The sequence below is a fragment of the Plecotus auritus genome (genome assembly GCF_963455305.1).
Source record: "Plecotus auritus genome assembly, chromosome: 2".
Taxonomy (NCBI): Eukaryota; Metazoa; Chordata; class Mammalia; order Chiroptera; family Vespertilionidae; genus Plecotus; species Plecotus auritus.
The window spans coordinates 17,733,577-17,748,385 of NC_137771.1; the positions used below are offsets into that span (position 1 = coordinate 17,733,577).

The 14,809-nt window shown below is 40.1% G+C and overlaps 1 protein-coding gene across 1 annotated transcript in view; it reads left to right on the forward strand.

Moving 5' to 3' along the window:
* The first annotated feature begins 5,140 nt into the window (after window positions 1-5,140).
* Window positions 5,141-14,809, forward strand: part of STX12 (syntaxin 12) — a 31,700-nt gene continuing 22,031 nt past the window's right edge. Inside the window, exon 1 of the mRNA XM_080655145.1 lies at window positions 5,141-5,402. Coding sequence (XP_080511271.1) covers window positions 5,285-5,402 — 118 coding nt within the window. The 5' untranslated portion in view covers window positions 5,141-5,284. The remainder of the gene's footprint in view (window positions 5,403-14,809) is intronic.

Sequence of the window (14,809 nt, forward strand, 5' to 3'; positions counted from 1 at the left end):
CATTAGCTTATTACACTTTGATTGGTTGTTCAGTTGTTCTGCTGTTCGGTCTATTTGTATATTATTACCCTTTTATTATATAGGATATCCAAACCACTGATATATGCAACATCATAGATAAATCTCAAAAATATGTAAATTGAAACAAGCCAAACTCTGAAGAGTACATGAAATATGATTGCATCACTATGAAGTCCAAGAACAGGCAAAACTAATGTGTAAGATAAAAATAAAAAAGTGAGCCCTAACCAGTTTGGCTCAGTGAATAGAGCGTCGGCCTGCAGACTCAAGGGTCCCAGGTTCGATTCCAGTCAGGGGCATGTACCTTGGTTGTGGGCACATCCCCAGTAGGGGGCGTGCAGGAGGCAGCTGATCAATGTTTCTCTCTCTTCAATGTTTCTAACTCTCTATCCCTCTCCCTTCCTCTCTGTGAAAAATCAATAAAATATATTTTAAAAAAATTTTTAAAAAAGTGATTTCTGGGGATAAGTGGAATTGATTAGAAAGGAGTATAGCTCAAAGAAACTTTCTGGGGTGATGATGAAAATTTTCTATATCTTGGTTTGGGTGGGGGTAACAAGGGTACATACAAGTGTCAAAATTCTCTGAACACTTAATATCTGTGCATTCTATTGTATGTCAATTATAACAGCAGTTAATACAGAAAATTACTGCTTAATCCTAAAAAATGCTATTTTGAACATTCCTATACTTGGTTTTTGAAACACATATGCATGCATATCTGTTAACTTTATAGTTAGGAGTAGAATTGCGGAGCCATAGAATATGTATGAATCAGCTCTACAACATAATAGTTGTATGACATTGGGCAAGTACCTAGAACCTCTAGAGACAACCAGTTTCCTTATCTGTAACCAAGGAGCTAATCTCATCTTGATGGGTGCCAACCATGAAAACTGTTTTTATCAATTCACAAAAGGACATAATGCTACGGAAACTTATTCTTTAAAATCACAGAGTTCAAGAAAACTTGCAAATTGAAATATCAGGCAGAATGGAACTTTCTTGCCTGGATGATCTGAGTTATTTTAACACAGAGAAGCAGCCTCAATTTCCAACCCAGGTGCAAAGCTTCAGATAAAGGGTTTCCAGATACAACATTCCACATTTATCTTCACCTTGTAGTTTCCAAGGAAACAGATCTCGTGTCCTCTTATCAGCTCAGGCCTGATGAGAATATCTTTACAAATAGCCTGGTGTGCTTTGAGGCTATATCGAAACAATTCTTTTAAATTTTACCTACGCCCTATCCGGTTTGGCTCATTGGATAGAGCGTCGGCCTGCGGACTGAAGGGTCCCAGGTTCGATTCCAGTCAAGGGCATGTACCTGGGTTGCAGGCACATCCCCAGCAGGGGGTGTGCAAGAGGCAGCTGATCGATGTCTCTCTCATCGATGTTTCTAACTCTCTATCCCTCTCTCTTCCTCTCTGTAAAAAAATCAATAAAAAAATATATATTTTAAATTTTACCTACACTCCATTTCCCCGCCCTCTCCCCCCCCCCCCCCCCCCGCCAAATCCTAGAATAACTATCTCTTCCTGTGCTTGGGGTGATGCTCCAAGATTCCTCTGGTGTGCAGTGTCCCTTACAGCATTAAGTTAATAAACCTCACTTTGTCAGACCACATGTGGTCTTTATCTCATGGGCTTTATCTTGGGGATTACTGATAAATATTTGTAAAATTTGCTCACACTGCCTGAGTAAGCATTTAAGAAACTGTGACTATTTTTTATTATTCATGCATAAATTTGACATCAGGATTTGCAAGGTAAACATGTGTTGCTATGAAAGAATACACCAGGCTCTGGCCAGGGAGTCAGTTGGTTAGAGAAGCACACTGAGAAAAAGAGGTTGCAGATGGTTAGGGCACACACAAGAAGCAACTTTCTCTTCCATTCTGAAAATCAAATCAAATCAAAAGTGGCTATCCATCTGTGTCCTGTGCTATCCTTTCTTTTCTTTTTTCAAAATTTGATTTTAAAGAGAAAGAGAGGAAGGGAGGGAGGGAGAGAAACACTGATTTGTTGTTCCACTTACTTATGCATTCATTGGTTGCTTCTTGTATGTGCCCTGACTGGGGATCAAACTTACAACCTTGGTGTATGGGGATGATCCACTAACCCAGTGGTCGGCAAACTCACTGTCCTAGTTCAGTGGTCGGCAAACTCACTGTCCTAGTTCAGTGGTCGGCAAACTGTGGCTCGCGAGTCACATGCGGCTCGCGAGCCGCGGTTTGCTGCTCTGTTGACTAATGAGTTTGCCGACCACTGACCTAGACTCTCGATTCCAATAACTACAGGCTGTTGTTGTTCCTTGTGATTAAGCCCCTATCCCAGCGGTCGGCAAACTCATTAGTCAACAGAGCGGCAAACCGCGGCTCGCGAGCCGCAGTTTGCCGACCACTGCTTTAACCAACTGAGCTACTCAGCCAGGGCAATAACCACTTTTTATTTTATTTTATTTTATTATTTTATTTTATTTTTTGTTAATCCTCACCTGGGGATATTTTTCCATTGATTTGAGAGAGAGAGTGGGAGGGAGAGAGACGAGAGAAACATTGATGTGTCTGTGAGAGAGACAGACACAATGACTGATTGCCTCCCACATGCACTATGAGCACTCCAACCGGAGCCCAGGCCAGGGATTGAGCCTGCAACTGAAGCATGTGCCCTTGACCGGAATTGAACCTGAGACCCTTCAGTTTGCAGGCTGATGTTCTATCCACTGAGCCAAACCAGCTAGGGCCCACTTTTACGTTTAGATGGAGAAACAATAACAACAACCAGTGTTTTCCATGGCTAAGAGAAAAATACCTTTATTACTTCACTTTACAGAGTAAAATGTAAATGAAAACATTCTAAAGACTCTTATAGTTTTAAAAAAGTACAATTTAGTATAAGATGACATAAAACCATGGATTCTAGGAAATGGTAGGGCTTTAACCAGAGTGAGAGCCCCCAAATGTTATTTGTCTCTTTCTATAGAGAAAGAAATGCTCTTATAAATGTTCCAACAAAAATACAGAAAACCCTAGCTGGTTTGGCTTAGTGGATAGAGCATAGGCCTGTGGACTGAAGGGTTCCAGGTTTGATTCCGGTCAAGGGCACATGCCCGGGTTGTGAGCTCAAGCTCCAGTAGGGAGCATGCAGGAGGCAGCCAATCAATGATTCTGATCATTGATGTTTCTATCTCTCTCTCTCTCCCTTCCTCTCTGAAATCAATAAAAATATATTTAAAAAATAGAGATAGACTAGCTCGCAAAACTCTAAGGCTGAATGCATTCACCCATTTGGGGTACCCTCCAGCAAGCAGCTTCCTCTCTCTTTTTTTTTTTTTTTTAAATATATTTTATTGATATTTTACAGAGAGGAAGGGAGAGGGATAGAGAGCTAGAAACATCGATGAGAGAGAAACATCGATCAGCTGCCTCCTGCACACCCCCTACTGGGGATGTGCCCGCAACCACAGTACATGCCCTTGACCGGAATCGAACCTGGGACCCTTGAGTCCACAGGCCGACGCTCTATCCACTGAGCCAAACCGGTTTCGGCCAGCTTCCTCTCTTTACCATTCCCCAGAGATTGCAAAGCAGGCTGGGGTGTGGTGGGGTGAACACAGGAAACAAACACTACCAGTTCCCCTTCACTTCTCCCTATCTGGAGCTCCGTAGTCAAAATCCTACCCATGTCTTTCCACTTACCAAAAGCTCACAAAATGCCATCTTACTTTTCTAAGTTTTATTATTTATTATTGTATTATTTTCTATACAAACAACTGTAAACCTACTTTTGCCCCACCTTGTATAGTGGTAATTCAGAGAAGAAGGGAGAGGAAGAGAGAGACAGAAACATCAATGATGAGAGAGAATCATTGATAGGCTGCCTCTTGCATGCCCTGCACTGGGAATCGAGCCCACAACTCAGGCATGAGCCCTTGACGGGAATCAAACCTGAGACCCTTCAGTCCATAGGCTGAGGCTCCATCCACTGAGCCAAACAAGCTAGGGCACAAAATGACATCTTCTATGTGAAGAGGTCATACACTACAAATTACTTAAAGAAATGATTTAAAAAATTTGAGGGTCTAGTTCTCCAAGAAATCCTGGTTTGGGATACAGATGAAGAGGCTATTTGGAAGAGATTTAGATGAATAATGAATTTGGGAACATGAGAATGCGTTTTAGGAAAGTAGTGAGATGACAATGGAGTTAGCTTAGCGTTTGGGTTTTGCAGTCAAATTAACCTCTGTGGTCTTAATTTTCTCAATTGTAAAAGGGAAAATGACGACGCTTACTTTGTGCAGTTACTTCAACATTTAAAAAATTAATTGTATGTTATCTGTTCTTAAGGTAAAAATATAGTTAAGAGCCCTAACCAGTTTGGCTCAGTGGATAGAGCGTCGGCCTGCGGACTCAAGGGTCCCAGGTTCGATTCCGGTCAAGGACATATACCTTGGTTGCAGGCACATACCCAGTGGGGAGTGTGCAGGAGGCAGCTGATGGATGTTTATCTCTCATCGATGTTTCTAACTCTCTATCCCTCTCCCTTCCTCTCTGTAAAAAATCAATAAAATATAAAAAATATATATATAGTTAGAACATGGTCCCTTGCTGTGAAAGAGCTTATGAACAATTGAATTGCAGTGATGATTCACACATAGTTTGTGTTCGATAAATCTTACTATTTTATAGTTTTGATTAGAAGAGGGGTGGAAGGAGAAATGAAAGTGATTTTTAAACCATAAAAGTGCTCCAAATACTAACAAAGCCATAGAGGATGGAAGTAGAATGAGGAATTTCAGGAGTTTGGTTAAGGATCCGAGTTTCAACGTTGTCTAATACGCCCATATTTGGGCCTGAATTCTCAGAATAGAACAGAAAAGGATGTTAGAGCTGAGATCATCTGGTACAATTTTATGCTAATCGAAAATTCTTGCCTTGTGTCACCGTGCTTTGCTGAGAAACAACACCGCCACCCCCAGCTCCTCCAATCCCAGCTCCAACGACGTGACGTCATCGCCCCGCCAGGCATTCCGGCCCTGGCTCTCCGGCCTCTAAGGGCATTAGTCCCAGCCGCGCATGCGTATTGTGGGGCAGGGCGGGGCAGACGCATGCGCACTGCGTGGGGGTGGGGTAAGTGCGCACGCAGCCTCAGCCCCTTCCCCGCCCTTTCTCTTCCCGGTTTCTCAGTCAGCCTGCGGTCCGGTTTGGTGGCTGCTTCCGGTGGGACCGCCGTGCAGGGCGAGTCGGTCTCAGCTCCTCGTCATGTCCTACGGTCCCTTAGACATGTACCGGAATCCGGGGCCCTCGGGGCCCCCGCTTCGGGACTTCAGCAGCATCATCCAGACGTGCAGCGGCAATATTCAGCGGATCAGCCAAGCCAGTGAGCAGGGGGACGAGCTGGGGTGTGGGGGCCATCCCAGAAACAGGCCTGGGTGAGGCTGCTGGGACGCGGAGCCGGGCTGGGGCTGCGGTTGCGGTCAAGGCCACACCTGAAACCGTGTCGGGGTTTCCACTCTGGCGATGGCGAGCTGTCATCCCCCAGTCTTGTCAGGCCCGGACTCCCCAAGGGTCCCAAGTCCCCGCTGGAAGGAAGCTAGAGTCTCTTAAGAGTTATGCCCTCCTGGTGTTGGGGCCAAAACAGCAGTCCTGACAGCCCAGGGTGGGAGGGTGTGTGTGTCACCTGGAGATCCATGAGTGAGTTGACTTGGCACAGTGGTCAGCCGAGTATTTCCTGTCATCCGCTTCCCTCCACCCTGCCCCCGCGTCCCCCACCTCTCTTTCCTCTTTGACCAGTTTGCATAGGTGGTTGTTTACTGATTTAGACTTTAAGTTTACATTCTGCTCAGCTCCGGCTCCTTGGAAATCAGCAGCTTTCAATTAAGGGAAGTGGAGAGTGCATGTGTTTGGGTGATTTAAAACAGTTCTTCCTTAAATGAATTTGGAAATCAGATACAGTGACTTGTATTTGAGGACTAAGATGACTTCTGTTTTAACAAAGAGAATTCACCGAAAACAGTTCCGTTGACATTCTGCCTTTTGTAGCAAAAGATTTGCATATATATTTGTATTTCATGCCTATGAGGCATTTGTTTACAAATCTGATACACAGAGAAGCTCAGGGACTTGGCCACAATCACATAAGTAAGACACGGTAGAGCCAGTGGTGGATTTCAGAATGTCATTGTTTGTCTTAAAACGCCATCCCCACAAGTAGAGTCTGAGGGAGACTATCTGAATGAGTCAAATACTGGCTATTTCTTGTGCCAGGAAATCAGCTCAGAGCTTTATAATCAGGAGGTCAGCAGCAGCAACTTTACTTGGAAAAATGGTGATCATCCTTGTTGTTTGCTGTGTTTTTGTGAGCTTGGCTGTACTGTAGTAGGCAGAACTAGTTGATCCTGAATTACAATTATTTTCTGTATTAAAGAACAGTCTATCACTTTGCTTTTAAATTTAAATACACAATGTACAATTTGAGAAGTGGGAAGTGTCTGATGGGAAGGGATTGAGACTGGGTGATTTGAAAATGGAAAGAAGAGTAAGTGGCCTGTTTAATCCAGGCATTAAAAAAAAATTAATATGACCACTGGCTAGGAAATACAGTACTTTGTGTTGCAATTTCTCTTTGTGAGGGAGGTGTAATACAGGTTAGATCAGAAAATTCTGGTTCAAGGTTGAAAGTTTTCTGTTGGGGCGAAATCTCATTTTAATGTCTGTGAAATCATTCTACATTTGAGTATCAGGATATGTGTTCAATACTATAGGGACTGTCATGGATTCTTTCAAAAGGGTTTCTATGGAGTACATAACTGAAATATAAAGTTGAAAGGGATCACTATTATAGAAGAGGTATAAATAACATTATGTAGGTATTCAGGGGCTCTAGAGAGATCATTTTCAGTTGGGAATGGTCTAGGAAGGCATTATGGCATTTGAGCTAGGTCTGGAAAAGTGATGGAAAGGATTTGAACTTTTGACAGTAAAGAGGAAGAGCATTCCAGGAAAGAATAAAATGAATAAGTGATGGTGGTGGGAAAGATGAGTTGTATATAGAAAAGTAAAGTGATTTAATTTGGCTAGCGTGATGGACTTCAGAAAATAGTGGAACATAGGGTTGGAAAGGTAAGTTGGGGTCCAGACATGAAGGGCTTTAAGTGCTGAATTAGGGGGAGTTGGATTTAATTCTTTAGGAATGTGTCAATTGAATTGGAAGGGAGACACTGGGATCAGAGACACCAGTTAGGGGCTGTGATAATAAAAAGGAGGGAAAGGATAGGAGAGGTTTCTTTGGTGAAAAAATTGAAAAGGTTTAACTGTTGATTGGGAATTGGGCTCAAGGGACATTGGAGTCAACCATTAATAACATTACTAACTAATATTTAAGTATATACTGTGTGCCAGGCAGTATGAAACATTCTTTACATGCATTATATTACTTAATATTATAACAACCCTGAAATACAGCAGGTCACTGTGAGGCCACTTATAGTGGGTTGTTACAGGTACAGCTAGGATTGACTGCCCGGTACAGAGAGTTGTTGTTAGTATGTGTGGGGTACAGAAGAAAAATACTTGATTCTGCCTGTTGTGGAATGAAGGGTATTGCTGAGGCAAATATAGGAAAAATAATAATAGCCTCTAAGTTATCTATGAAGAAGTTAAAAAACAGCATTTCTGTTCTTTAATATTGCTAATTTATTGATATTATTTTGTCTACTAAAAAATAAAAAACAGTTGAACTTTTAAAACTGATTATCATGGAACTCTGTAGGTTTTTCTTTCAAAGTTATTTCATATGTGCCCTTTGCTTTTTATTTTATTGCCACCCTCTCAAATTTTCATGATCTCAGCATCTGTATTCCAACAGCATTCTCTCAGTGTCTCTGTTCCCATTCTAGCTCATCCTGATAATGCTATCTGCAGTATATCTACAATCCTGTTTCATTATACCACTCACCTTCTCAAGAGCCTAAGTGGCTCTTAGTTTTTGCTGCATCAGATCTTAACATTCCTCCTTGCCTTTACCCTCTCTGTCATCTTAACCCAAATTAGCCATATTGTCTACTTGTCTATACCCTTTGCTGAACGAAGGCTTTCCTTCTTAACATACCTTAACACTGGCTTTTGTTCATTTTGTTCTTCTTTCTTTAATATCTTTTCCGACCTTACTAGCTATTCAAATTATACAGATTTGATAGTTGTACTTAACTCCTGCCACTTGTTAACTAAGCCTTCCTTTGCTTTTGACAGTGAACTCAGAAAGCATGAGCTTTAGTTAGGATCAGTAGGTCTGTGACTGAGTCTCTGCTCCTCTGTGTACTGTTAACCTTGAACAGGTTATTTCCCCTTTTTGTCTGTTATCCTATTTTAACCATGAATAGTATTGTTAATATGGAATGTTTGAAAGTGCTTAGTATAGTGTCTGGCGCATAGTAGCCATTCAGTAAATGGTAGTATTATTGGTTTAGTTCCCTGCCAGACTATAATTTATTAGTTAGATGAGCAGGCTCAGGAGTCAAGCCACCTGTATTTGAATCCTAGATCTGCTTCTTACAAGCTATGTAATATATTACATAGCTTTACCTCTCTTTTTCTTAATTTTTTCATCTATTAAATGGAGTTAATAATAATATCTACTTCATAAGGCTATGAGGATTAAATGTGTTTAAAACAGTACCTGCAACATTGTGTTTAGGAAATGTTAGCTATCTTTTATTTTTCTTTGAATTTGCAGGCAATTTGTTTTCACAGTTTCACACTTACTTATATTCTGAATGCTTTAGTTAATTAATGCTTTTTGACCTTGTCATTCCAACTAGAGAGATCACTATTAGTTTTATGGGAATAGAGAGACCATACATTGTACGTTTCTCTTCAGTTAGCTACAGTGCCTGGCACAGCAATGGATATATAGTTGGCCTTCAATATGTACCTAACTGATTTTATCATTGCCAAGTACATTTTTCTTATTCTTGAGTTTGATAATAATAGCCATCTTTAATGAGTTCTTATATTCCAGACACTGTTCTAAATTTAGCTTCATATTATCTCATTTCATTCTCACAACAACCACATTTAAGTTCCCTTGTTATTCTCATTTTTAAGGTGAGGAAACTGAGACACAGAGGAGTGGAATTTTTTGCCCAGGATCACGAAGCTAGAAAGTGGTGGAACCAGGAATAACACATAGGCAGTCATAATTCAGTCTTTGCTCTTAACCATTACATATTCTGTCACTGGTATGGTAAATGGAAGATTATACCTTTGATATTTAGTACTCATTTTCAGTTTAGTCTGGAGCTTTACTATTGTAATACAGTGGTTTATTTAAAAAATATTTATAGATTTGAGAGTGCGTGTGCGAGAGAGAGAGAGAGAGAGAGAGAGAGAGAGAGAGAGAGAATGAAAGAGAGAGCCAGAGAGAGAGAGAGAGAGAGAGAGAGAGAGACATGAAGGGAGAGAGAGAGAGAACTATCGCTTTGTTGTTCCACTTATTTATGCATTCATTGGTTGCTTCTTGTATGTGCCCTGACCAGGGATAAAACCTGCAACCTTGGTGTGTCCGGGCGATTCTCTAACCAATTGAGCTACTCGGCCAGGGCCTACAGTTAATTTATAAAAGTCAGGTCATTTTCACTGAAGCTATATAAAAACAATGTAAACCTAATTTTCAGAATAAGACACAAAATGACATCATTTTCATAAGCACTTCATAGGCTAGCATTTTTTCATTTGATGTAATTTTTTTTGGTTGAATTTATATTTGTTTGTTTGTTTGAAGTATAAATTAGAGCATTAGTCTTCCAAATGAAGAGCATCTCCCCCCCCCCCAACCCTGTGATGATGCTTTCGATATGACTAGACTTTGATTTGGATGGAGATTCAGATTCTGCTTAAAGCTGATATCAGCTAAAAGCACATAAAGAGTGTTCAATTTAGAGTAGTTCCTAGTGTGGATGTTAGCTGTAATGTCAAATAAATTGATTTGCTCTATAGTCTTAAAAGTTTTAGCTAGGACATCCTTTAAAAAAGAAAAAGAAAAAAAGTCAGTGATAGGAGAAATTGAAACCTAGTTTTTTTTTAATATATATATATATATATATATATATATATATATATATATATATATTTTATTTCAATAAAAGGAAGGGAGAGAGAGATCGAAACATCAGTGATGAGAGAGAATCATTGATCGGTTGCCTCCTGCACGTCCCACACTGGAGCTAGAGCCCGCAAGTCAGGGATATGCCCTGACCAGAAATCAAACTGTGACCTCCTGGTTCATCAGTCTCTACTCAACCACTGAGCCACACCAGCTGGTTAAAACCTAGTTTTACAAATAACAAAATTGCTTACATGGAACTAGAATGCTTAGAAAAGAGTTTTCTTATTAACCAGGTTGAGCAGAAAACCCTTTTAGATTCAATTCATTTTGATAAATGTCTTTTCAAAAAGTATCACTTTACTTTTTGACATTTTAAGTACACTCAAGTGAAAAGAAGTATATATGTAAACATTCTATTTATTTTTGTGCTTTAGGTTTATTAAGGGACACGATTTTTAGATGTAAAATAAATGGGTCATTGAGACACTATTTTTGAATAAATCCCTGATGGTGGTAGTTATGGAGGGCAATATGCAAAATATTCTGCTTCTTTAGGTTCCAGTAAACTACGGTCCTTATAATTTGAAGTTTGGGATATCTGATACCTGAATCTTGATAAAAACTTTTTTAAAAAATTTAAATTCTTTATTGTTTAAAGTATTACATAAATCTCCTTTTTCCCCCATTGACCTCTTCCCGGCTGCTCCCACCCCCCAGCATATGCCTGTATCCATTGGTTATGCTCATCTGCATGCATACATGTCCTTTGGTTGATCTATTACCTCCCTATCCCCCGCCTTCCCTCATAGGTTAGAGACAGTCTGTTCAATGCTTCTATGACTCTGGTTCTTTTTTTGTTCATCAGTTTATGGTGTTCATTATATTCCACAAATGAGTAAGATCATGTGATATTTACCTTGATAAAAACTTTTAGAAAGATATATTTTTAATATATACATATATACACATTCATATATTTTGTATTGATTTCATAGAGGAACAGAGAGGGAGAGAGAGAAAGAAACATCAGTGATGAGAGAGAATCATTGATCGGCTGTCTCTTGCACACCCCACACGGGGGATCGAGCCCACAACCCGGGCATGTGTCCTAACAGGGAATCGAACCGTGACCGCCAGGTTCATAGGTTGATGCTCAACCACTGAGCCACGCCAGCCGGGCTAGGAAGATCTCTTAATATTTAGGAATTTAGAAGGAGTTGATGGAGGCTTGGATTAATTCTGGTGCTTAGCTAGCAAATGATCCGGGTCTCCCTCTCCCACACTTCCCTGACTCCGCTGCCTTCCCCCAACACACACAAATTCAGGTAAACTCAATAAAAGAAGTAAAAAACAATCTACATGAAAAAAGTTCTCAGATGAGAATACAGAAATAACAATTGATTTTTAATGGATTTTTTTTCTATAAAAATTCCCATTGCTCTCTAGGATAATAAGTTTTGATAGATAATTAATAACTTGATGTTTTGACACATCTCTATAGTTTCTAAGGAGAGTGCTCTACTTTATAAAGACAGTCAATAAAATGAGATCTGTTTCCTTGAACTGTTGTAAGATCTACCTTTATGTGTCATCTAGAGGGGTGTGTGTGTGTGTGTGTGTGTGTGTGTGTGCGTGCGTGAGTGGTTATGCAAATACAAATATGAGTAGAATGTGGTCCCTGCTCTCCAGCAGCATATAATTAGTCCAGTCCCTTTTGTACACTGGTGGAGCCTCTCTGAGCCAAATTCTGGCTTGCAAAATAATTCCTTGGTTACACAGCATCATTCTGGGACTAGAGCTTTTTATTTTATTTTTATTTTTTAAGAGCTTCTTTGTTATTACTGAATTTTAGCATTGAGCAGTGGAGGGAGTACTTAGAGATCATTTAATCCTCACAGAGTTGTAAAGATTTGATGAGAAAAATCCACCCACACAGATAAAAAGTACAATGGCAAATAGTAAGTACTCAATATATGGTAGTTCAACCTGAATATCATATACAGTTGGTGAAAAGAGACCCAGCACATGAAATGACTTGAGTGGTGCCACAAACCTAGTTAATGGTCAGGTCTGGTTTAGAGTTCAGGTCTCACTATTGCTAGCTCATGTTCATTCATATCTTCTGCCTTAAAGAAAGTGTCATGATATAAAAGGAAGGCTAACTCAGTTAATCAGTAATTACTTATGTACCCACTGAGTGCCTGTCACTCTGCTGGACTCTGGTGAGTACACAGGAATATTCTCAAAGGTGGGAGGAAGTTGGGAAAGGAGCAAGTTAGAGAGCAAGGACATCAGCCTATCTAGAGTGGAGAGCTATTAAGTTAGGGAGTATCAGATAGGCAGGGTGGGGCTAAGTGGAACACTGGGATATGGAGGCCTGCCCTGTGTCACTACATTCTATTTCCTTTAAGCGTCAGCCTTTTGATAACATAGCGTGGTACAAAGAATACAGCCATTGAAATTAGTCTTGGGCTTGAATTCTGGTTATTCTGACACTCTGCTCAAAACCCAGTGGCTTCTCATTTAAAATCCAAAGTCCTTGCTCTAGTTTATAAGGCCCTATACAATCTAGCTCCCCTCTACCTCTTTGGCCATTGCTGTTCTCTTTCTCTAGTCACACTGGCTTCCTCTCTGTTCCTCCAACACACCAAGTGCTCTTGTCTTGGGGACTTCGTACTTGATAGTCTTTCTGCTAGAAAGCTTCTCCCCCAGATACTTACATGGCTGGATCTTTTACTTCCTCTAAGATCTTTGCTCAAGTGTCACCTGGTCAGAAGTCTTCTCTGACCACCCTATATAAACTGGTACCCACTCCCCACCCCCTGTTATTCTAGCCCTGACCTGAATTTATTTTTCTTTATAGTACTTATAACAACCTGGCATACGCTATTATTTATTCTTTTCCTTAAAATGTAAGTTTATTGAGAGCAAATGTCTTGACTGAACTCTGCATTATGCCTCTCCCACCCTTCTCTTGTTTATGCTGTCTGAGTCAACCACAGCACGGAAACCCTGGTTTCAGTCTTTCTACCAAGAGACTGGGACCTGCCCAATTCAGTCAGAACTATGCAAATAATATCCTCATTTGCATCTATACCAACCATTCATAACTGCATGATTTAGGCCAATCAGAACTGTACAATTTGGAAACCTCATTTATGTGAAACAGGTCAAAATGAGAGGTCCCTGGGTCTGGCTGAAAGTTCCAACCTTCTAATCATTTGGTCACTATGGTGACCAGTCCCACCCAATCTAAGGTTATTTAGAGACCCCACCCAAGTCACCTCCTTAGCATAAACTTGGTGTGCTCAAAAGGGGCTCTTTATTAATAACAAAGGAAATCCTTATCACTTAGGAAATCCCAAGGGTTTTAGGAGCTTTGTGCCAAGAACCAGAAACAAAGATCAAATATACTTTTTATTATGCCATATCGAGAATATAGCCCAATAACACATAGTAAATGTTCAATAAATTTGAATGTCTGCTCTCTTTCATAAATTATATGTATGGCTAGCCAGCTGATACCTTTAGTGATAACCTGATTCCCATTTGACTTAGATAAGAAAGAAATTCATGTGAAAAATGATTTATAGCTTATATAATGCTGTGATTGATTTTATTTATTTATTTAATTGATTTCAAAGAGATGAAGGGAGTGGGAGAGAGAGATAGAAACATCCATGAGAGAGAAACATTGATCAGCTGCTCCTGCCCCTTCTGGGAATCAAGCCAGCAACAGGGCATGTGCCCTGACTGGGAATTGAATGGGCAATCTCCTGGTGAACGCTCAACCAACTGAGCCACACCAGCTGGTCATATGATGACCAGCAGAATGCAGTGATTATAGTGATTACATCTTCCTATAATCAAGTGAATCCTACATTTCCATTATAAAGTTATTACATTTTTGCTAAAAAACATGGTCTCAAAATAAGATAAAATCATAACTAAAAGTGCTATAAACCTGCCCTAGCTAGTTTTTCTCAGTGGTTAGAGCATCGGCCCATTGACCGAAAGGTCATGGGTTGGATTCCCAGCCTGAGTCAGGGCACATGTGGGAGGCAACCAATGGATGTGTCTCTTTCACGTCGATATTTCTCTCTCTCTCCCTCTCCTCCATCCCTTCCACTCTCTCTAAAAATCATTGGAAAAATATCCTCAAGTGAGGATTTTAAAAAAGTGGAAAAAAGTGCTATAAACCTATATGTTCTTGACTTTAGAAATTTTGGGTTCACATATCCATGATATAGTGATTGTTTTGGCTAGGGAGAAGTAACTTGTGCATATTGCTAAGGACTAGGTTGTTCAGTTGCCACTTAGGAGTAGAGTCACCCAACAATCATTTAGAAGATTTTATTTAATCATTGTTTCTTATCAGACTTAGAGACTGTCCACTAAAGAAAGTCCAGCTTAAGAAGAAGAGTTTATTTGAGCCAAACTGATGACAATTGCCAGAAAGCAAAAATCTCAATGAATTGAGAAAATGCTCCAGATAATGGCAGTTTTACAGCTCATTATTATTTTTAAGAGTGCCCCTAGAGGCTCTAGATGTTTAATTTTCATGTTTTGGGTAAACCATATTTCTATAAATTTAAACTGAATATTTTGGCAGAAGTCACTAATTAATAACAGGTGCCTCAGGGGCTTACAGCTTATTTTATACATTAGAATCAAAGGAGGAG